Source organism: Artemia sp. Qi Xiang Cuo, chromosome 21 (genome assembly GCF_049724085.1).
Source record: "Artemia sp. Qi Xiang Cuo chromosome 21, ASM4972408v1, whole genome shotgun sequence".
Taxonomy (NCBI): Eukaryota; Metazoa; Arthropoda; class Branchiopoda; order Anostraca; family Artemiidae; genus Artemia; species Artemia sp. Qi Xiang Cuo.
In genome coordinates this window covers 43,818,278-43,842,491 of record NC_142814.1, presented here as the reverse complement: position 1 = coordinate 43,842,491, position 24,214 = coordinate 43,818,278, and the positions used below count along the sequence as shown (strand labels likewise).

Sequence of the window (24,214 nt, the reverse complement as noted above, 5' to 3'; positions counted from 1 at the left end):
CATATTTTCCAGGGGGAGCACCTTTATCGTCACTATTTTACTTGTTTTTCAATCACATTTTTCATTTTTATGCCTTTTCTCCAAGTCTTGAAAATTGTTTATAAAACAAACAGCCAAAAGCCATCTAGCCAATCTAACCTAACTTAACCTAAATTTCTGAATATTTACCTTTTTGTATCGTTTTGGTAGATGGCAGTAATGGTGTTTAACTTTTGTGTATAGACTATTTGAATACAGATAAATGCAGTGAACACAATTTTGTTAAAAAAAATTGTACAACAGTAAAAATAACAAAGATAAAGGTGCCCACCCCTGGTAAATATGTTAACTAGGATAATTTTGCATATTATGAAGTAAGAATTGTTTTCTTAATATGACTCCTTATGACTTGTATGGTCATACATTAATATCAGAATGAGGTATAAAAAGTCATCTGTAAGACTTTATTTATGTTAGCTCTATAATAACAGCAGGTATAAAAAGTCATCTTTATGACTTTATTTATGTTTGCTCAATAAAAGAATGAGGCATAAAGTCATCTGTATGACTTCTTCTTGTTTTTTATATCAATAAGTTGAGTAGCATAATGTCTTCTGTATAACATTTTAGTGCATCATATATGTTTAAGAAGAAAACAAAGAAAGTTATCTGTATGACTGTTTGTTGTTTTCTCTATGTAATAACAGGAGGTATAAAAAGTCATCTGTATGACTTTATTTATGTTTGCTCTGTAAAAGAATGATGCATAAAAAGTCATCTGTATAACTTTTTCATTCTAAATAATTGGAATGAGGGTATAAATGTATGACCACGCCAGGTCATAACAAGAGATGCTAAGAAAAGTCATAAAAAGTCATCTGTATAACTTTTTCATTCTAAATAATTGGAATGAGGGTATAAATGTATGACCACGCCAGGTCATAACAAGAGATGCTAAGAAAACAATTCTTAGTTCACAATTATCCTAGTTAACATATTTTCCAGGGGCAGCACCTTTATCCTTACTATTTTACTTGTTTTTCAATCACATTTTTCATTTTTATGCCTTTTCTCCAAGTCTTGAAAATTCTTTATTAAACAAACAGCCAAGAGCCATCTAGCCAATCTAACCTAACTTACCCTAAATTTATAAATATTTACCTATTTGGGTCTTTTTGGTAGATGGCAGTAATGGTGTTTAACTTTTATTTTTATATATAGACTATTTTAAAACAGATAATTGCAGTGAAATATGTTTGTTTTTCACAATTCTGATAAAAAAAGTTGTACAACAGTAAAAATAGCAAAGATAAAGGTGCCTACCCCTGGAAATTATGTTAACTAGGATAATTTTGCATATTATGAAGTAAGAATTGTTTTCTTAACATGACTCCTTATGACCTGGCATGGTCATACATGAATATTGGAGTGAGGTATAAAAAGTCATCTGTAAAACTTTATCTATGTTAGCTCCATAATAACAGGAGGTTTAAAAAGTCATCTGTATGACTTTATTTATGTTTGCTCAATAAAAGAATGAGGCATAAAGTCATCTGTATGACTTCTTCTTGTTTTTTTTCATATATAATTTGTGTAGTATAATGTCTTCTTTATAACATTTTAGTGCATTATATGTTTCAGAAGAAAACCAAGAAAGCCATCTGTATGACTTTATCTATGTTTGCTATATAAGAAAATGAGGCATAAGAAGTCATCTGTATGACTTTTGATCATTCAAAATAATTTAAATGATATGTGAAAAGTCATCTGTATGGCTTCATTCATGTTTGCTCTATAATATTATGAGGTATAAAAAGTCATATGTATGATTTGATTTATGTTGCTCATTTATGCTATATGAATGAAGTTTTATAAATATAGGTCACCCTTGGGATAGAAATGAACAAATCTCCAAGTATGTATCTGTTTTCTTTAAACAGACAGAAGGGATAAACCTCCAAGCTTTGACAAATTCAATCTCACAATGGAATCATTCTTTGGATTTTTTCCATTCAATTAAAAATAGTAGGGACCATATCAGATACAAATGACTTTACACTTAGCCTTCATACCCAGGGGAAAATCAAGCAGCTCTGCTATAAGTTATGCCATCCTCCCCCTCCCCTCCTGGTAAAATTAAGAGCCCAACTTAAGTATTTGCGTTGCATTGTGCCACCGGTCACTTGTTTTTGGAAATTACTGTGGTTTTGAAGTTTTTTTCTGCAAGCTTCTTCAGAGTGAATGGGGCCTCTTCACATTGGGGAGTCATTGTTGGCCTCAGTTGGATTTTCAAAATATATAAGTAATGATCATATTTTCTCTAGAAATAGAAATATATAATTACAAACTGCAATGTATTGTATAACCAAGAAAAGTGTTTCCTCTGCCCAGAAGCAAAAAAATTGTATCTTTTGAAAAAAGTACCATTTTAGATCACCCTACAATTTCGCAAAAGCTATGGGTAGTGGCTTATATGCAAAGTATAGCATACTTGCTGAGTGTTGCTTATCTGGAATTTCCCTAGTAGAAATTAAAAGTTTTTTGCCGTCATCCTTATCTAGTTGAAACAAATTAAAATTTGTGGGAGTGTCAGATAAATGATGTTTTTTTTGCGCATCTAACTTTTTTTGCGCATGCAGATGTGCATCAAAACAGCATTCAGTTGCAATTACCTTTTTTTTTGTATCTTCCCACACATGGACGACGTCAGCAAGCCAGTTATTTTACATTATATATAAGCTGAAAATTTGGTGTTTAATGGAGTCTTAAGAAAGTACTCAGAGACAATTCTTATGCATATTTGTCCAATTGTCATCTTTAACTTTGTCAATTGTTCATTTTAAGTAAGTACAATAAATCCATTGCTTATTATGATCTTCTGGTTTGTATTGTCAGACAGGCCTCTCGTGTACTCTAGGTAACGTTCCCATTGGGGATCAGAATCATAGAACAGCAAGCATTCCTAAACCTGTAATCCTTAGTCTCAAGATAGAGGTAATAAAACTCAATCAGATCCTATTTCATTCAATTCATAGAAGGGATTCAAAACCCTTCATCATGCTACCTCTAAATTAAAAGTAAGAAAACATCTTCAAGATATAAAAACCCCCTTAAGGTAAACCCACTTATAAATTTATACATACCCCCGTTTCAAAACATATACGGTATAAAAAGTCGTTTGTATGACTTGATTCATGTTTGCTCTATCAATGTATGAAGTTCAAAAAGTCTACTGTTGGACTTTATTTATGTTTTCTTTATAATTGTACAAGGTATAAAATGTCATATGTATTACTTTATTCATGTTTACTCTGTAATAGTGTGAGGTATAAAAAGTCATCTATATGATTTTATTCATGTTTTCTCTATAACAGTGAGATATATAAACAGTCATCTGAATGGCTTTATTTTTGCTAGCTCTGTATTAGCATGAGGTATAAATAGTCATCTGCATGACTTTAGTTATGTTTGCTCTATAAAAGAATGAAGGATAAAGTCATCTGTATGACTTTATTCATGTTTTCTCTATAACAGTGAGATATATAAACAGTCATCTGAATGGCTTTATTTTTGCTAGCTCTGTAATAGCATGAGGTATAAAAAGTCATCTGCATGACTTTAGTTATGTTTGCTCTATAAAAGAATGAAGGATAAAGTCATCTGTATGACTTTATTCATGTTTTCTCTATAACAGTGAGATATATAAACAGTCATCTGAATGGCTTTATTTTTGCTAGCTCTGTAATAGCATGAGGTATAAAAAGTCATCTGCATGACTTTAGTTATGTTTGCTCTATAAAAGAATGAAGGATAAAGTCATCTGTATGACTTTATTCATGTTTTCTCTATAACAGTGAGATAGCCTATATAAACAGTCATCTGAATGGCTTTATTTTTGCTAGCTCTGTATTAGCATGAGGTATAAAAAGTCATCTGCATGACTTTAGTTATGTTTGCTCTATAAAAGAATGAAGGATAAAGTCATCTGTATGACTTAATATCATTCTACACAATAGCAGAAAGCATGATATTGTCTTCTGTTTGACTTTATACTGCATTCTATATAAGAGTAAATGACAATATTCTATTGCTCAGATATAAAGAAAAAATTATCTATATTGTCATATGTAGGTAACCCGACTGAAAAGTAGCAGAATGCATTGGAAATAGCCTATATAATTCGAGCTCTATATTTGCAAAATGTTTAGGAAGGGGTTGGGAGTAAAGTATAGCGGGATGCGTAGCAGGTTTGTGTATTAGGGGGGGGGGGTTTGGGAGTAAAGTATAGCGGGGGTGCCTGCAAAATATGTTAGCTGCAATTCTTTTGCATATTAAGAAGTAAGAATCGTTTTCTTACTTCGAAGTAAGAAATGTTTCCGTCTCAATCAAGAACTTTACCAAACAATTTTCTTCAAAATCTAGGGAACGGGGATAAAAAATCCGGAGGGTAGGAATAAAAAATTATTTGGAATTTACTGTGATATTTTTTTGGTTGTCAGGTTACATTCCAATTTTTTGTGCAATCGCTACTCCGCAGCTGTAGCCTAGGCCTATGTCTAAGAATTTGTTGGTCTTGAGCAGGGGAGGGGGATGTATAGTGAAATAAGGGTACTCTTTTACTAAACGGACTCTTTTATATAGTGCTAGTTTGGTTACTGCTAATGAAATAAAATAAAGTAGGATGAATATATGATAGTTTAGAAACAAATTTAGGCTATATATTTGCACATTAGGGGCGTGGGGTGGGGGGCAAAGCATACCATATATTAAATACATAACCTAACCGAACTTAGGTACCTTTCTCCCTCCCCCTCCCCCTAAACCCCCAAAAAAAAACAATTTAAATGAAGTTCTTGCCTTTGTTTAGATCCCAGAAGGCAGCGTAAACCTGTTCATCACGCGTCTCGGTCTATTTCGTGACTGGTTTGCATTACCGTATATAAAAGAGTCCGTTTAGTAAAAGACTACCGAAATAAGTTAGAGATACGAAAATTTGGTACTGTTCTAAAATCTGTAAAACACGCGAGAAGTGAAGTTTGGTTAATGCTAATGAAATAAAACAAAATATGATGAAAATATAAAAGTTCATGAACAAAAATGGGCTATATATTTGCATATTATGGGGTGGGAGTAAAGCTTGGCAAATGCTAAATACGTAACCTAATCTAAGCTAGGTACCTTTTCCCCCATAAAACCCCAAAAAATAAAATTTAAATGTAGTTACCGGAGTGAGAATCCCCTTGTTATACAGCGTCAGATAGGCAATTACCGACTAATGGCTATCACAACTTTGCTTTTCTTGACGCGTGTTTTACAGAAAATAGAACAGTACCGAAAATTTTGCTTGGTGTTTTGGAAACCATGAAAATCGGTGCTTGTGTCTTGTAGCCACCACACTCATGATATATATCACGAACATGAGACAATATCCGGTTTTCATGGGCTTTATACCAGACAATTAGCTTTGGCTTGGTAGGGAACTATATTGTAGCTATGTTTTAATTAAAAATTTAGTTTGTATTTTGGTTAGGTTAGTTTAGGTTATGTATTTAATATAATGCGGTCTGGGCAGCCCCCCTTCCATAATTCTTTGTTGTAGTTTCCATAATTTTATTACTAAACAATTATATTTTCATCATATTCCGGTATTTTTCATTGGGATTAACCTAACTTCAATTCTTGAGTGTGTACCAGCTAACAGGGAAGTACCGTTTAGACTTAATTTAATACAATGCGTTCTTGGGGGCCTTATTTCCATAATTCTCTTCTGTACTTACTATAATATTGTTACAAAAGTATTTTATTTTTATACTTAAGTATATTTTATTAGGATTAACCTAACTTCACTTCTTGAGTGTGGTAGCAATAAGAAACAATGGGAGACCCGCGAGATATTGTATAGCGAAGATGATAAAAGAAACTAGTCAAACAGGTTCTTTCAACGGAGAATTCCTATGCCGAGCATTGCAAACAATGGTTTCTTATACCTTCTACAATATTTAAACTTTAGTTTTTTGGGGTTTAGGGGGCAAAAAAGGTACCTAGGTTAGGTTACGTACGTATTTAATATATGCCATGCTTTACCCCCACCCCCTAATATGCAAATATATAGCCGAAATTTGTTTCTGAACTATTATATTTTCGTCATATTTTGTTTTATTTCATTACTATTATCCAAACTTCACTTCTCGCGGGTCTCCCAGCTAATAAAACAGTACCTGAAAATCTTCTTCAGAAAAATACTTACTTATAGAAGGCTAAGGATGCACGATTAAAATCCTAAAAATTATTACTTAGTCTGCAGTTTGATTTTAATATAGAAAAGTGAATGTTTTCTTTCTTGCTCTGCATGGCATTAAACTGATTTAAAATGTTAAACAGAAACCAATGTCGGTCCCAATGTTGGAATACTCAGCTAATTCCGTACTACGAGTACATTCCTGCTGTGGGTACTTGAAAGTGTATTGTTGTGTAAAGTGTGTATATTAAACTTTTTGTTGTAAACTTGACGTTTTGCAGGAATATTCAGCTAGTTCCATAGAAATATAGTTCATGTTTCTGAAAGTAAGCAGAATTTTGTCATTGTTTATTAGATTTTTCTATTACGATTTATCTTTCAACATACAATGGATTTCCAACATTCATTATTACAATGAATTTTTCCACAAAACATCCTATAATGTCAAAACACTTCTCCTCCAGGTGATGCTTCCATCTTTTTAGAGTAAATTAGAGAACCTAGAGATCCCTTCAACCTTGTAAAAAGTCCACAAGTACAACTCCTTTGCTGTCATAGAAAACGGTTGCCGTTACCTCGTAGACAAAAATTTCACGTGGTTTTGGAATACCCCTCGTATTATTGCATTTATGATACTGGGAAGGTGAATTTGGGCCCAGGGGTCTGAACTGAATGATGGGAATGATGAACATGCAAAGGTGTATTGGTGACCCATTAAAAATCAATAATAGAAACTTCTTTGTCTCAAAGTCAGGTTATACGGTATAATTTGACGAAACTTTATGATAAATACGAAAATTATGCTTAAATTATTACTTTACAGTCTATGTAACAGATATCAATAGTACTAGCACAAATAAACCAACTGTTGATATTTCTCTATGTTTATAGTAATATAAAAAACTAGCCCTTTGCTGAAAACACAAAACCCAGGTAAAAAAGAATATTGATTTAGGAGTCGAAAGTGAGTATGTAGACACCTTTAATATTACTCAAAATAAAGAACAAATAAACCATAATATGACATCTGGAAATCCGGTTATTCTCTCTATACCATAGAGAATTTCAAATTATGGTACAATTTCTAAAGTTAATTCTATAGTCCTATTACTATCAGCATGGTTTCACTTCAAACTTGTCTACAAAATAATCATGAAATGTCCCTAAAATACTTAATTTTTTTATACTATTAAAGGTGTCCTTACACTGTTTATTTTTACTGTACCGAAACTCCTATATTGTTCTGTTTTCAGTAAAGCGCTAGTTTTCTATAATCCTACAAACACGGGGAAATGTCATCAGTTGGTTTATTTTTATAGTTCTATTGATATATGCTAGATGGACTGTAAAAAGTAATAATTTATGTTCGTTTTAGGTTCCAACTTCTCTCTTTACTTCCCTCAGAAAAACTCTTTTTTTAATTAATAATTTTAAGAAGTTGTTAAGACTAAGTTGTTAAGACATCTGAAAAAGTGATGCTGAAGAGGTGATGCTGGGTAACGAGAAGATTGATCGAGTAGAAAGCTTCACCTACTTACGCACTTTTATTAGTAAAGACGGTGGGTGCAGTGGTGAAGTTAAAAATAGAATAGCCAAGGCCTAGGGTGTTTTTTCACTGTTGAAAAAAAAAGTTTGGAAGAGTAAGAAGAGAAATCTGCCGACCAAGATTAGAAGGTTCAATGACAGTTAAAATGCTTCAACCTCTCATCTACAAAAATTCGTATTTTTATATTTTTTTCCCAAAGAAAGATCATGGATGTGTTTTTTTTAAACTTAAAGATTCATTCCGTGTTTTTAATTTTATCTGTTGGTGGTTTTTTTCCATATTGTTGGATTTTTCAATTCTTCATTTTATGTTTTTTATTTATATTTGCTTTCCGCGTTGTCTGTTTTGTCTTTGTTTTTATCTTGTTTGTTTTGCTCTTATTTTACTCAGACGATGTGAGTATGTATCCTTTGGGACATTCTTGAGAATGCCTTACAACACTTTCCATTTTGTCTGTTTTGTATTTTAATTTTTATCTGGTTAGTTTTCGTTTACATTTTTGCTGAAAAAATGTGATATACTATTTGTTTCCATTCATTTTTTTTTTCCATTTTTTTCCATTTTTTTTTCCAAAAGGCAGAAATCTGGTCTTTCATTGATAAATTTTTGTTTTTTATGTGCTTTTTTTGTTACGTTTTTAAGAGTTAGACAAAATTACGGGGGGCGGAGGTTTGAACCCCATATCCCCCCTTAGATACAGCATTGTATATTCATTGTACATCCATGTATCATGGATGTATCCAGTAACTTGTTATCCCCTGAAGCACCTGATAGATATTTCGAAGTGCCTATTTTGTACTTTTTCTGTAGATGCTCAATTTTCTAAGGGGGGAATCTTCTGAGGGGGATGCCTTGCACCTATTATTTTTCCCAAAATCAGGTTTTTAAAACGAGGAATTTTGAAAAAAGCTACCTTAAAAAAAAAATTTAATTAAATTTTTGTTTTCGGTGCAATCTTAAAACACGTGCATAGTCCCAACTAAGAAATGAGAGATATTTTTAAGCTTTTACAAAATAAATTACAATTGGACACTGGCATTCAGAAATCATGTAAAAAGTCTGACACGTACGCAGGGGGGGGGTCTCCGGACCCGGCCCTCCTCCCCGAAATCTCACGATTTTTTTTTTCTCACAATTTTCAGACACTTCTCACAGAATAAGGGAATTGAAGGATTTGGCCTCCCCCCCCCCCGAAACAAATTCCTACATACGTGCCTGACACAAGGTAGCATTTTCAAAGCCTGACGAAAGTATGCCAGTTTTGTGAAATTGCGATAGAACTGTACAAAACATTGCAGAGACTACACTATGTACGGCCCGTGTGGTCCCCAAGATTTAAACCGGGTCGTGGAAAGTGGGTGGATAAAAAAAAAGATCTAGATAGGTTGGAAGTCTGAGAAAATTCGTTAAGAGCCTCAATTTTGTTTTTTGCAAATGACGTCATGTACTAAATTGAAAGTTTCCATGATGTCATTAATACTATAAATAAGATAGCTAAGTTTTCAACGTAATTAGTTATTTATCCAACGGAATATCTGTAGGAAGGCCCAAAAAACGAAAATTTGCAGTTGTAAATACTATAAATGATGATTCTTTAAAACCAACATAATTCTGGCCGGCCAATATATCGGTCGGGCCCTAGTCATAACTAAGAAAATTTAATATGTTCAGAACTCTTTATTTCAAATAAGCAAGTAAATCATTTTATCATAGATGAAAGTTTGAGCAAAACGAATGAACTTTTAGAGGTTTTCCGAGTTCAGGGTGCTAGAATAGGTTTAAAAATTAATATTAAGAAGAGTAAGTCACTAAGGCTAGGAATAAGTGAAAATGAAAAGGTGACGTTGGGTAATGAAAAGATTGATCAAGTGGGCAGCTTCACTTACCTTGGCTGTGAGGTTACGAAGCTTCCGAGCAGTTGGAGAGTATCCAGCTTCAGTATTATAAAAGAGTAATCGGAGTTCATCCGAAAACTCACACACAGGCAGTAAGAGCACAGGGCTTTTATTTCTAAGGAAATATAGAATAGGGCAGATGTTCCACTTCTGGAGGAAGGTTCTAGAGCTGCCGGATGATAGACTAGTAAAGCTAGCATATTTAGAATTAGTTAAGTTAGGGAGGAAAAAAGCATGGCCTTTTCAAATACACCGTATATTAAATGAGGTAGGCCTATCCTACCTGTTGAATGAAGGAATAGGTGCACCGGGCCTACCTACAGATATAGCGGAACAGGTTACCAAAATTATAGAACGCAAAGAGGTACAGCTGTGGTTCTCTTCTGCAGAGTCATCAGAGAGCCTTAGGTTCTATAAAGAAATAAAACTAGTCTTTGGTCTTGAAATTGATTTCAAGATAGATGTACCAGCTAAGTGCCTTGGGATGCACCTCAGAGCGAATAGTCTTCCATTGCGTGGTCGTTGGAAAGTATTTGATATAAATAGGGGTTTAACTGATTCGGAGTACTCTTGTCCCTTTTGTAATCAGGGTGTTGAGGATGTAAACCATCTTCTCACACGGTCCCGGGGGCTTTCAAGTCTAAGAGAGTTTTTTCGGAAAGGACGCCCCTTCTGTCCCTGGTATTCTTGAGCCGAGGGCAAAACCCGTGATAGAGGCAGTTTGCAGCTACCTTGAGGAAGTTTTGAATTTAAGGAAAAATCTGTAGTTAAAAAATAACGAGAAGAAACTTTTAGTTGTTTGTATAAATTTGTTTTCTTGTTTTAAAAGTTCAGTTGAAGTTCATTATTTTTGTTTGCTTGATTGAATACTCATGTATATGGGCTTTGGCTTTTAAATAAATTATCTATCTATCTAATAGGTTATATAATATAATAGGTTATATATAGGTTATATTATATAATAGGTTAGCAGCGCTTATTCCAGCATGATAGGATCAACGTTTTGGTGTGGAAGTTTGCAATATTTTCAAGCAAAGAAAGTTTCCAAATAATCATCAAACCCTTTTGACAAAAAATATAGGATCTCGGAAGATCTCGCCCCTAGAAGATCTCGGAATTCCTATTTTAGGGGGGGGGGGGGTCACGAAACTTGAAGCAATGTCTGGCATCAATGTATGATGAACATTATATCAGTTCACCCCTTTTGATCGGAAACACGTTCACTAGGCCTACATAGAATATTTTTTCCATCTGAAGTACAATTTCTGATGCAATGAGCCCCCTCCAAAGTTTCTGAGACCATGAGGTGGAGGTGGGGCTGAGGAAGTGGTAGTTTCCCTCTTATACGGAATAAATTGATGCTACTCATTTTGGGGTTTAATGTTACTCTTCATAATACTCTTACTTTCATTTCATTTATTGTACTCATACTTTCATAATACAGCATCTTTGTGGACATTAATCACATTTTCCATGGGAAAATCTTACTAGGCAATTTAATTCCTACTGAAAATTTCCCTGAACCATTCCACTGTAACATTCTCTCTATATGTAAAATTGTGCATTCAAAGCACAGTTTATAGAATTATCCAGTAAGTTTATCACAGATCATTTCTGGTCTTCATTCTCGGTACGAACAAAAAGCTCCACCCACTTCTTTCTGCATTAGCGGGTTAGTCTGTTTCCGTCAATCAATGAGAAATGGTTACAAAGTGCGTTATTTGTTGTAGCTGGTTTCTACTTTTTTCTAATTGTTTCTCGTCTAACTTGTCTACTAATGAAAAGATCTGATATCGATTATGTTTCTATCTGCAAAAACGTTCTCCACAGCACTTGCACCTTGGTCCAGGTTTTCATAATTGGTAAGATAGGGAATGATCATACTGGATAATTGTATAAACTGTGATTTAAAGAGAAAGAAAGACAAATAACAAGAATTCAGTACAAGAAATCATGGTAATTCTTCCCAAAACTTTTTCCTCTGCTGTAAATACCCAAGACAGTCCCTCCCCTGCAGAAAACTTCTTCGCGAAAGACGTTTGTATGTTCCAAATGACGGGTACTAACTGTATATAACGGACAAATTATAAAACTTAAAAAGGCACTTACAATTTTACACTGGCATTCTCTGATTGTTTTGTACTTACGGAGGGAGGGAGATACCTCAATGGGTGCATTTTAATGCTAAAATCTCCCAGCTCTCATTGAGCCTTCAAATAAATACAGAAATTATTCTATGGGAGAGACGAAGGGAGGGTGGAGGTAGAAATTTATGTATAGTCCCCAGGACCGTCACCAGGGCAGACAAATACTTCCTTCATAGCCGTCACGAAACTTAAGTGAAACTTAGCCCTATTAAACTCCTGTTGAGTATTGCTGGCTTTATAAGCCATAATTTGTTAGACACAGTTAATTGTCAGAGTTCAACGAGTGAAGAGCTAAACAAGTTTCAATTGAATCGGATATAGTCCTTGCCGAAATTTGTTGATCTTGTGTAAGGAACTAAGCACATATTACAAGCGTGACTACCTTGGGGTAGAAGATTGGAACATTTAGTTGTTGAAGTTTGTTACCTGTCGTGCCCCCCCCCCTTCGTAACTACTGATTGTAAAATGGCAAAATACAAACAGTTCGATCTTGTCCTAGCTTCATTTCAAGGATGCCCCTTATGGCCATCAGTAGTTATTAAAAGCACCAAAGATCAGAAAAATCAAGGTAGATATATAGTCTTTTGCTACGGTACCCACTCTGTGCATAATATAGCTGAAGTTCATATCTGCAACTGGAATGAGCACGTTAAAGAAGCTTGTACAAGGACAGATAAAGATGTAAATAAGGCTTTTGAAGAGGAGCGCCTATTCCATAATATTTTCAAGACTAAGAGTAAAACCTACTTGTCTCTACCTACTAAAACTAAAGTAAAATCCAGCCTAGCGCCGTCAACTCCGACTTCCGCAGCAGCATCAACTTTAAAGGAAATAATAAATGAAACTCAAGAGGAACTAATGGACACTAAGTCCAACCTAATGAATGACATTTCTCGTGTCGTATCAGACACAATGAAAGATCGCCGAGCTTCTGAAATTATCAGTGAAGATATTGTGAACGAAGTTTATAATTCTATTTCCCTTGAATATAATGCTAAATTTGAAAAAATTGAATCAACCCTTCAAAGACTTTATAATGCTGTGAACTTGCTTGAAAATAAAATTTCTAAAATAGAGGACAGGGTTGACCAACTTGAGCAGGATACCTTACTTGACACCCTAATTTTCTACGGTGTGAAACCAAACCCCAATGTGGAATTGATAGATAATCTTATTGAAGTGATAACAAAAAATAATGGGCTTGCAAGATTTCAAAAAAATGGACCTCTTAAAGGCTAATCGATTCCATGTGCATGACACTCAAACTGAGTATGTGAAAATTGCCCCCATCATGGTATAATTTTCAAACTTGGATTTTGCTGGAAAAGTGTTTGCAGCAAAAAGTAAGTTGGTTAAGTCAGGTGTATTTGTGTCTGAAAACCTAACTAAAAAGCGTCGCGATCTATTAAGCGCGGCTCGCAGCACCTTTGGCCCAAGAAGTGTTTGGTCTGATCATGGAAAAGTTCTAGCTAAAGTTCCGGGTGAACTTGTGTGCGTAAAATAAATTATTTGCATGAATGTATTAGTTTGTGACTTGCTGATATTTTTCTTGATTTGGAAATGCCTTCCACAGGTCATTAATTTTAATTTTTTTAATTTTTTTTTTCTTGTTTCTCTTTCCATGCTAATGGTTCATTCCGATAATACCTGCTGTCCAATTAGTTATTTGTTTGTTTGTAATCCTTTGACAGGTTTTTCTTTTGCAATTGATTTAAGTAAAGATTTCTTTTTGGTTCATCTGGTGACTTTAATAGACTCCAAGTAAAATCTGTTTTTGTGAATCTTTTAAGCCATGAGAGTCGGCTTTGTGAGCTTGAAAATAATTCTTTCGATGTAATTAGTATCGTAAATAATTATGTGGGTCAGGCTAATCAAAGTCCGATTAATATAAACCTTATGTGTTATAGTAATTATGTTTCGGATTTGGGGGGAGAGGAGGTTACCAACGGAAATTACTCTCTGAGTACGCTTCAGTTTAATATTCAGGGTGTCTCCTCGTCAATGGATAATTTAAGATAAATTGTTTCGGACGGACAGCCTGATGTTGTGGGTTTATGTGAGACGTTTTTGGATTCTGGCAATGAAATGCTATTGGATATCCATGGTTATAAAATGGAACGTATAAACCACTGCAAGATGGCTAAAGGAGGTCTTGCCATGTATACACCGTATGTAAAATGATTAATTCTTTTAGTGACCAGGGTGGTGTCAACTCTTTGGGGGAACGTTTTGTTAAGTTACAAAATAATCCTTTCGATATAGAAAGTATAATTAATAATTCAGTTGGAAGTAGAAATAGGAATTATAATGATCCTAAATCGGTTATTGAAAGTAAATATGTTTCGCAATTAAGTGGTTCTGCCTCTTCTAAACAAGATGGCATTTTCTCTGTGCTTCACCTAAACATTCAGGGACTGTGTTCCTCTTTTGATGAGCTGAAACGGATCGTCAGTGGTGGAACTCCGGATGTTATTGGATTATGTGAAACTTTCCTGGATTCAAAACAGGATATGCTTTTAGATATCCAAAGATTTAGGATGGAGAGGATGAACCGGAAACAGATGGCGAAAGGTGGCCTTGCCCTGTATATTGCCGATCATCTTGAATATAATTTCCTAGGTGATTTGAGTAGAAATGAGGAATGAATCTTTGAATCCCTTTTTATTGAGATTAAGTCAGGTTGTAAGGATTTAGTTGTCGGTTTGGTTTACAGATCCCCTAGTGGATCTATTCCTTCGTTTATGAAAATTCTAGAAGAGGTTTTGGACTTAGTCCAAAAGCATCCTTGCGAACTAATCCTTATGGGGGATTTCAACCTTAACCTGCTGGATCAAAATTCTACTTCGGCTGCAGATTTTTTGTCAATGATGCTTTCTGCGGGAGCTCTACCATCCCGAGTTACTGAGATGCATGCATCGCTTATTGATAATATTTTTTCGTCACTAGATGTCTTAGATAATTCGGTGATGATTAGTGATATTTCTGATCATTTCCCTGCTATTTCACGGTATAGGACTGCTAATCGATCGCAGCGTAAAGTTTCGCCATCTAATCTCCCTTTTTTCCGTTTTGGTGTCAGTGAGATCAGTCTACTTAAATCTCGTTTGACTGATCAGTCATGGGATAGTTTGGATTCTGAATCGGATTTTAACCGCTCTTTTGATTTCTTTTATGATTCAGTAAAAGAAGGTATCCTAGAAGTTTGCCACCAGAATCCAAAGCCTCACACCTCGAAAAGGATAGTACTGCTAAATCCGTGGATGACTTCAGGTCTCCATAAAAGCTGGAAAAGGAAAAATCATCTGTGGACACTGTACAAGGCTTCGTCATCTGCTTCTCATCATCAGCGGTTCAAGGCCTATAGGAATATATTTAATTCTCTGTGTCGGAAGGCCAAGTCTCAGTATTATCACAGGAAATTTTCTGAGTGTGGAAAGGATGTTGGGAAGACATGGAAAATTATTAATTCTGTACTTAAGCTTACTCCCCCTCCGCCTTCAGTTCCAACAACGCTGATAGTTGACGGTAAAATTGTCCAAGAAGAAGAAAATGTTCAGCTAGAGCTTACGTCTTATTTTACTAATATAGGAAAAACAACTGCTTCATCTGTGAGCTCTACAACTCCTCGTTGCGATTTCAGAGCCTATCTTGGACCCCCATGTTTAAAGTCAATGGTCTTGAACCCTGTTTCTGAGTTTGAGGTAGCTCGGATCGTAAATGCACTTAAAGGTTCATCGTCTTCAGGGCCAGACAGAATTCCTACAAGGGTTATCCGTGCCGTTCTTCCTGCTATTCTGTCACCATTGACTAAGCTTGTCAATCTGTCTTTTGTGAATGGAATTTTCCCTGAATCACTCAAGCGAGCTAAGGTTATAGTGCTGTATAAAGGTGGGTCCCGGAGTGATCCTGCTAATTATAGGCCAATTTCTCTTCTATCTGTTTTCAGTAAAATTTTTGAGATGGCTATGCTATCCAGGCTTCTTAGTTTTCTGGATGTCAAAAATTTTTTCCATGATTTCCAGTTCGGATTCCAAGTGCATCACTCTACAGAGCATGCTTGCGCATCTCTCTTGAATTTCATTCATTCGGCAATAGATTTTGGTCTTATCCCGGCAGCTTTATTTTTGGATGTTCGTAAAGCTTTTGATTCTTTGACTCATCACATTCTTCTTTGGAAATTATCGCATATTGGTATAAGATCAAATGTTCTCTCTTGGTTTGAATCATATCTTTCTGTTAGACTTATTTCAATAGATCTGCTTTTCCAGAACTCTTCTGAAGCAGAATTTAGTATCCCCGAGAGATCTGTTCTTGTCCCCGTTTTATTTTTGATTTGCTTCGAGGACCTGATTTCAGCAGTCAAAAACTCTAATCATATATTATGCTACAATCTTTGTCATCTAGGTGTTCCTTCGTGTCCCAATGTTACTTCTAATGAAGATTGCCTCGTTGCTTTTGCTGACGACAGCACTTTTGGGACTCTAGGGAGGACGGAATGTGATGTCAGGTCTAATCTGGTGGCACTATTTGAGAGAGTAGTTTCATGGTTTGATGTGAATTACTTGGCCTTGAATGTTGCCAAGTCACATTTTCTTATTTTTTTCTCAAATTGGTGTAGCTTTCCCTCAAATGACACGGCTTCAGGTGTCACAAGGCTCCTTATGTAGACCAAAGAATCGGTTGGTCCGGTTTCTTGGTATCCTGCTTGATGAGAACCTTTCGTTTAGACACCATATAGCCATGATTAGGGTTAAGGTCCCACGGAGTTTGGGTGTCATTCGAAAACTCAAACACACCTTTCCTGGATCTATTCTAAAGCTTCTTTTTTTATGCCTTGTCCAGTCATATGTATCTTATTGCCCCAGAGTATGGATGTCTACTTTTCCTTCTACACTGCGGTCGCGTTCTGTCAAATATTATAAAAAACCGTGTATGGTTATTGACACCAACACGTATTAACCAAAACCGCGTCTAAATCTACAGTCTATCTACATTCTTTTTTTGTGCTTCTTTTGTTTTTCATCAGCTTCATGGCAATCTTCCAAAATCTCTTCAAAAAACTCCTCAGTTTATTTCTGATTCAGCTCCATATAACCTTCGCTCGTCACATAATATCTGCATTCCTCCTACTCCCACTGTGCGGTCAGATTTCAATCCCCTCATCTCTTGTCATCAGGTTTGGAACTCCCTGCCTTCTTCAGTACAGAAATGCCACTCGTTTGGCACTTTCAAGAGGATTCTTAAGGACCATTTATTTAAGAATCAAACTGAATAATTTTTTTTTTTTTTTTTGTCCCCTGAATGTTTAGTTCTGTTTTATGGTGGTCTTCTCTGCGCTATGACTCCCAGGCCTCAGGTATGATTATCAATATTTATTGCTGAAACTTGTATAGTTCACTAAGGAGTAGCATTCATGAAGACGGGTTAAATTTTATTGCTTTCGCACCATTTTATTACAGTCCAATAATTATAAGTCTTATGACTGAATTAACCTATAAACGCCAATTTTGCTACCTAACCTCAGAAATAAGCAGAGCTGATTGAACTGGAATTTATATAGTTTTAAATACAAGCTTAAATGGGCTGTACATGGCTTAAGTTATGATATTTTAATATCTTGGATAAGAGTTATGAATAATATCGTAACAGCTATTATGATGTTGGTTCTACCTGACAATACACATAATTCTGTTTCGACAATAGGAATTCGCTTATAGTAATATTTTTTTTTATTTTTTTTCATTATTATTTTTCTTTTTGAGTCTATTTAATATAATTAATTAATTTAGTTTATTTATTCTAATTTTTTCTATAGTTTCTATTTTATCTATATTTTCATTTCCTCTCCTTCATATGTGAGTAAGTGATCATTTTAAATTTTCTTTTGTTTTTTATCTCTGAGTATGTAATTCATATGTCTTCCCTCTTTGTACAGGCCAATGAGCCTTTGAGGGATTAATAACATGTAATATTGTATGTGTATTTAATGAAGAATAAAACTTATCTAATCTGAGCAAAAATGAAATTTGTTGTGTCCACAGAGGCTGTTAAAAAAAAAAAAGACTATAAACCAAGTTTTTGAGGAAATCAGAATACAAATAAAATCTTGATTGATAGTTTAATTTAATAACTAATCTTTTTCAAACTATGTGCCAATCCTATCTTTATGTCTTTCTAACATCTTGAAATAGTGCTTTTAGAAATTAGAGTGGACGTGATAGTTTATTTTTTACTTAATTACGAAGTGTATTTTTGGAAAAAAAAAACACTTCGTTCATATTTTTGGCCTTACTCAGGAGCATAAACAAGGAGTCTATCACTAAGAAATGCAAATTCCTGAGAAAGATATTAAGCATTGTTTAAGATAGAAAAATAGCATTAGATCAAAACGAGGAAGATTCCCCTTAAGCTCACACCAATCGACAATATATGTTTCTCAAAGATTGAATAAGGTAGCTTAGTTAGAAATATCTTTTGAAAAAGATTTTTTGAGTAAAAATTTTGTATTTTCTAAGGTAAGCCTACTTTTGTTGTATATCAAACAGTTCGTGGTAACAAACTGTAAGTAAGGAGCAGCCCGGCTCAATGGTAACCGAAACTCTAAAAAAGAGAATTTTGATACCAATAGATACATCAAAAGAATCAGATTTTAATGCTGATTTCAAATATATAAGTTTCATCAAGTTTAGTCTTACTAATCAAAAGTTACGCGCCTGAGAAAATCTGGCTGATTTCGAAAAAAGGGGGAAAGACCCTCTAAAAGTTATAGAACCTTAATGAAAATCACACCATCATATTCAGCGTATAAGATAACCCTACTGTAGAGGTTTCAAGTACCTATCTATAAAAATATGGAATTTTGCATTTTTTGCCAGAAGAAAGATCAGGGATGCGTGTTAATTTGTTTTTTTGTTTTGTTTTTTTTCCCAGGGGTGATTGTATCGACCCAGTGGTCCTAGAATATCGTGGGAGGGCTCATTGGAACAGAAATGAAAAGTTCTAGTGCACTTTTTAAGTGATAAAAAAATGGAGGGCAACTAGGCCCCCTCCCACGCTCTTTTTTCCCAAAGTCACCCGATCAAAATTTTGAGATAACGATTTTGTTCAGCATGGTCGAAAATATGATAACTATGTCTTTTAGGATGACTTAATCCTCCGAAGTCCCCGGGGGAGGGCTGAAAGTTATCAACTTTACCCAATGTTAACATATAGTATTGGTTATTGGGAAGTATACAGACGTTTTCAGGGGGGATTTTTTCTGGTAGGTGGAGGGGGGGAGGGGTCGGGCGTTATATGGGAGGATCTTTCCATGAAGGAGGTTTTCATGAGGGAAGGGACATTGCTATGAAGGAGGTGCCGGATTGCCCATCATTATTAAAGAAAAAGATAAAAAATTAAATAAAAACAAGTTTTCCAACCGAAAGTAAGGAGCAGCGTCAAAACTTAAAACAAACAGAAAATATTGCGTATATGACTGGGTTCACCCCCTAGTCAATACTTCGCTCTTTAAACGAAAGATTTTTTAGTACTTTCATAAGAGCTATTTGTTCTAAATAATGGCCTTTGTGATTAAGGGGTCATTTTTAAAGAATTGGAAAAAAATTCGAACTTTAGCGTAAAGAGCAAAGTATTGACTAGAGGATGAAGCCGCTCATACACGTATTATAAATATATGAATATAGAAGTTTGTTACGTAAGTTAATTCGTAAGTTACTTATATTTATTACTAATAAAAACGTTCGTAAATAAATTAAACAAGTTTCGAGAAAGCCATTTAACCAAATAAAAGTAAAATTAATATACAAATTTTGTTTTAATTATTCGTGTATGGTGAGCCAACATCAAAACCTGCATTAATTCAAAAACGTTCAAAAATTAAATTAAAAAAAACAAGTTTTCTTAACTGAAAGTAAAGAACGACGTTAAAACTTGAAACGAACAGAAATTATTCCGTATACGAAAGGGGCTGTCCCCTCCTCAACACCTCGCTCTTTACGCTAAAGTTTGACTTTCTCACAACTTTATTTTATTAAACAATAAAAAACTTTAGCGTAAAGAGCGAGGCGTTGAGGAGGGGACAGCCCCTTTCAAATACGGAATAATTTCTGTTCGTTTTAAGTTTTAACGTCGTTCCTTACTTTCAGTTAAAAAAAACTTGTTTTTTTCTATTTAATCATATTGAAGCTTATTTTAAAAGCTGTTATTTGACGCCGATTACGTGTCTCTTTTATAATTAGGAACTTACCTTTTTTGTTTTAAGATAGTAATATTTTTCGAAATCCATTTTTCTCTTTTAAACTTTACCGTTTTATAATTTGGTCTTTTTTATACGCAAATGCCAAAATAAGGCATTTTTAATGACAAAACTCGAAAAAAAAATACACTTTCAAAATATATATCATGTTAATTCATTTTTATTATAGGGCTCCAGTTTTTCAAGTTTGAAAAAACAATGGGCTCCAGTTTTTCAATTGAGAAAACAATGGACGAATCTCCTTCAACTTTTATTACATTCTTAAACAGAGAGACTAATACAGACAGTCCTATAGTTACTATACGGTGCAATGATGGTGATGTTAAAGCTAAGAAAAGCATTTTAACAACTGTAAGTGATGTTTTCAAGTGCATGTTTGAGACTGACTTTATTGAGAAGAGAACAAACTTAGTTGTAGCTAACGATATTCATTTTGAAACAATGCAATTTATCATACAATATTATGAAAATGGAACTGTTCATGGTTACCAGAAAGTTGACAAGGAAGGTTTTGATTATATTGTCGAGAAATATAATTTTTTTGGTATAAAGGAAGATATTGCAGAAAAACTAATTGCTGAATTCAGAAAAGGTGAAAATTTAAAGGCCCTTGAAGCTTATTTTTCAATTTCCAACAGTCCAAATTCCAAGATGGGAGCGCTAAGAGAACTTGCGTGCGTTGCTGTAGCAGGAAAAGCAGTTCCAAATTTTGTCAATTTATTTACAGTTGATGATTTTATGAAGTTCTCGAAAATATGTTGTGATATGCTATACCAATCAAAGATGGAGAGTTGGGAAAGCTTTTTGAACATATTATTCTCCTGGACGTCAGAGAATCCTAAAGAAAGATCCATAGCATCGTTAAAAATCCTATCACTGATTAACTTAGAAAACTTTCCAGTGCCCCAAGTTCTAACATTGTTTGAAAATTTGAAACTTTGAGAGGAGTTTACAACAATGAAGTTAGTCATAGAGAAATTTGGAAGCTCTTTGCTGAAGGTTGAAAAATATAATCAGTATTTAAAATCGGCCAAGCCTAAAATTTATTGTGATATTTGTAAGCATTGTAATGAACCACCTTATCATTTTTCATCTAAGTGCACGGGAAGGCACAAATGTAAGAACAACGAATTTCATCAATTCTGCGGGTGCAGATCTTTTGATTACCTAAAAAGTGAAACAAATCTTTTTGGGTGCTCAATTTCAAAATAATACCTTTTTATGTGGCTTGTAGTTCTCGAAAATATACTTTTATATGCTACATCAATCAAAGATGGAGAATTGGGAAAGCGTTTTGAAGATATTTTACAAGTGGAAGTCAACGAATCCTGAAGAAAAATCCGTGTCCCACACGGATGTTAAATTTTCAGAAAAAAATAGAAAAATATCCAGTGTTCCAAGTTTTCAAATTGTTTAAAAAATTAGAGCTTAGAAAACAATTTAGAACAATGAAGCAAGTCTTAGTGACATCGTTGGGCTCTTAATTCAAGGCTGAAAATTATGATGAGTATCTAAAAACGGCTTCTATAAAGTATCTCCCTAAAAGTTAAATAAATATTTTTGGGTGCTACATTTCAAAGTAATATCTTTGTGTGTGGCTTTTATTTGTTTTTATACTAATCATACCTTTTTTTTCCACTGTTTTTTTTTTTTGTATTTGTCTAATTCATTTTTTTTCGACCACGTGTATTTTAATTGTTCGGGTGATATTTGCATTGAAAAATGGTATTTTTGCATTCTCATTGAAGGAATTGAAAAATTACACATACACACCCCCGACCCATATTTTTAAAAACTTGTTTTCTCTTTTGCTCCCTCGATATATTATTGAATTGATGAATTTGATGATATTGTGTCCAACTGCCTCTTCTTCATGTGTTTATAAGGAGTCTAGATGCTAAAGGGCATACATTCATCTCTTTCCTGTCTGAATTTCTAGTAATGACAGGTTGCAATGTCAGCAATGACTACTGATTAAGTTTTTTTTTAAATGAATAGTATGTGGTGAAGATTATGTCATACACCATTTAATCTCTAATATACATTTTTTAAATTTATCATTATTTTTAATGCTAAGCCCCATTTAGAATTGGCCTGCTGACTCAACCAAGTACTAGCTCTATTGAAGTTTCTGGCTCGAGCCAGTTTTGTAACTGCCTACCTCTAAAATTTACCTTTGAAATTGAACAATTTTAAATTATTTTCAGCAATGAATTAAGAACAACTTTTAATATGTTGTTTTTGCTGATCATCCATTTTTTAACAGTATATTTGCATTAATTATTTTTAACTTTTATTCGGAATTACAAAGAGAGGAAATTAAAGGAAGTTGTTGTTTAAAAATTTTAAAATTAATATCAAAGTAAGATACAGTTTAAAAAAAATGTTCTTCAATGATGAGACATCAGCCAATAATGACTTTTCCTGAATTTTCCTGTATTCGAAAATTCATAGATAAAGATCAGTCACGATCTATTAGGAATAAATGAAGAAAAAACTGATTTAAACCAAAATTGAAAGTGTACATTCCTAGGGGGTAAAATTGAAGTAAAAAAAAAAATCACTTTTTCATCAATTAAGCTCCAAAATTAGATTTGAATAATGACACAATATTGTGCACTTCCTTATGTTGCACTAGGTATAAGTACCGATATGTGACCTTAGATATCATAAGCATCACTGGTGGATTAATCAAGATTTGACCATCCTTATTTCATTTTCATCATTCAAAAACCTTTGCAATGAAATTCTGTAATTTATTGAAAAATTAGAGAAAAATGTTGTATTTCTTTAAAAAAAAGGCAAAATTTACATACTAGGCTTCTGTTTTAATTACTAGAAACAAGAATAACTATGTAATTATTAATGTTGGTGAGGAAATTATAGGCTAAACAACAATCAAGTTACAATTCTATGCTGAGCTCAAGTTTGATAAGTTAAAGTGTTGAACTCCTAATCTCTCAAAGTGCCAAATGTTAAAAGTTTAAATTTTGATTCAAAAGACGATTGTCCAATAGTTCCATTAAATACAATCTAAATCAACAGTTTTTCTCAAAGGATTTAACTCAAAATAGGTTCTGAACATTTATTTCTAGACTGTGTTGAAATATGATTTGACGTTAAAATTCAATATAATTAGTTTCGTATAGTATAAGCATAATCACTTGAAAAGTGATTTGACCATTTTTGTATTCTTTTTATTTTATTTGTGTTTTGGTTATATATTTGAGATATTTGAATAAAATACCTATGTAATTAGTTACTTGTGATCACAGTAGACAGAATATGAACTGTCATATATGAACTGTGCTTGTGATACAAGAACTTTATCCGAGACAACCGTACTTCTTGGTAAAGATGGCAGGAAAGAGGATTTTCATAATTGCGTGTTTCAATACACCAAATTAAAATACTGCAACTACTACTAACAATTCATTGTAGCACCAAGCTTGCCTCATGTCCCCACATCTTTGATTGTTCTTTCTCTAGATCACACTGTTAGAGCTAAAAGGTCGAAGGGACTCCCTTTCATTTAGCCTTTTCTTTCTTTTGAGTGTTTTTGACCCATTTGGGAGCGTCTTCTTCTGTCTTTTGCCTGCAAAGAGTGCCATATTCATCTTAAACTTTCTTTCATAATAATGATAAATGTTTGAGATTGGACCACTTTTTTTTAAAGCTTATTGCTTAATTCCCAGCACCATTATGTTGTTTTATTTGCCGTCTATAAATATCCCCTATGATTCTATGATACCTATGTCATCTCAGTAATTTTCTATAAACTGACCCATTGAATTAAACTCTATACATAACTTTATGAGCATTTTAGCTTGATATTTTGCCGGATAGAACGCTACAAAGATTATAAAATGGAATGGTTCCAAAATGACAGTATTTCGTCTTAATTTAATTTAGTTTTAATCAAAACTAGTTAATAAATAACACGTAAAAGAAGTATTTTTTGCAAAATTTATTTTATAATTTAGTAAATAAAAATATTTTTTTAATAAAGGAATGAAAAAATTCTGGGTAAAACCGAGACTCGTGTGTCTTCAGAACGAAAAAATCCCTTCATCAAACAGTTCATGGTAACGAACTCTAAGTAAGGAGCGACGCGGCTCAATAGTAGCTGAAGCTCTAAAACATGGAATTTGTATA

General features: G+C 33.9%; 1 protein-coding gene across 1 annotated transcript in view; it reads left to right on the top strand.

Moving 5' to 3' along the window:
* The window catches only part of LOC148939598 (uncharacterized), a 44,600-nt gene extending 20,837 nt beyond the window's left edge, over positions 1-23,763 (top strand). Inside the window, exon 2 of the mRNA XM_089106804.1 lies at positions 20,229-23,763. Within this exon, the coding sequence (XP_088962930.1) occupies positions 20,258-21,001 (744 nt within the window). The 5' untranslated portion in view covers positions 20,229-20,257 and the 3' untranslated portion in view covers positions 21,002-23,763. The remainder of the gene's footprint in view (positions 1-20,228) is intronic.
* The last annotated feature ends 451 nt before the right edge of the window (positions 23,764-24,214 follow it).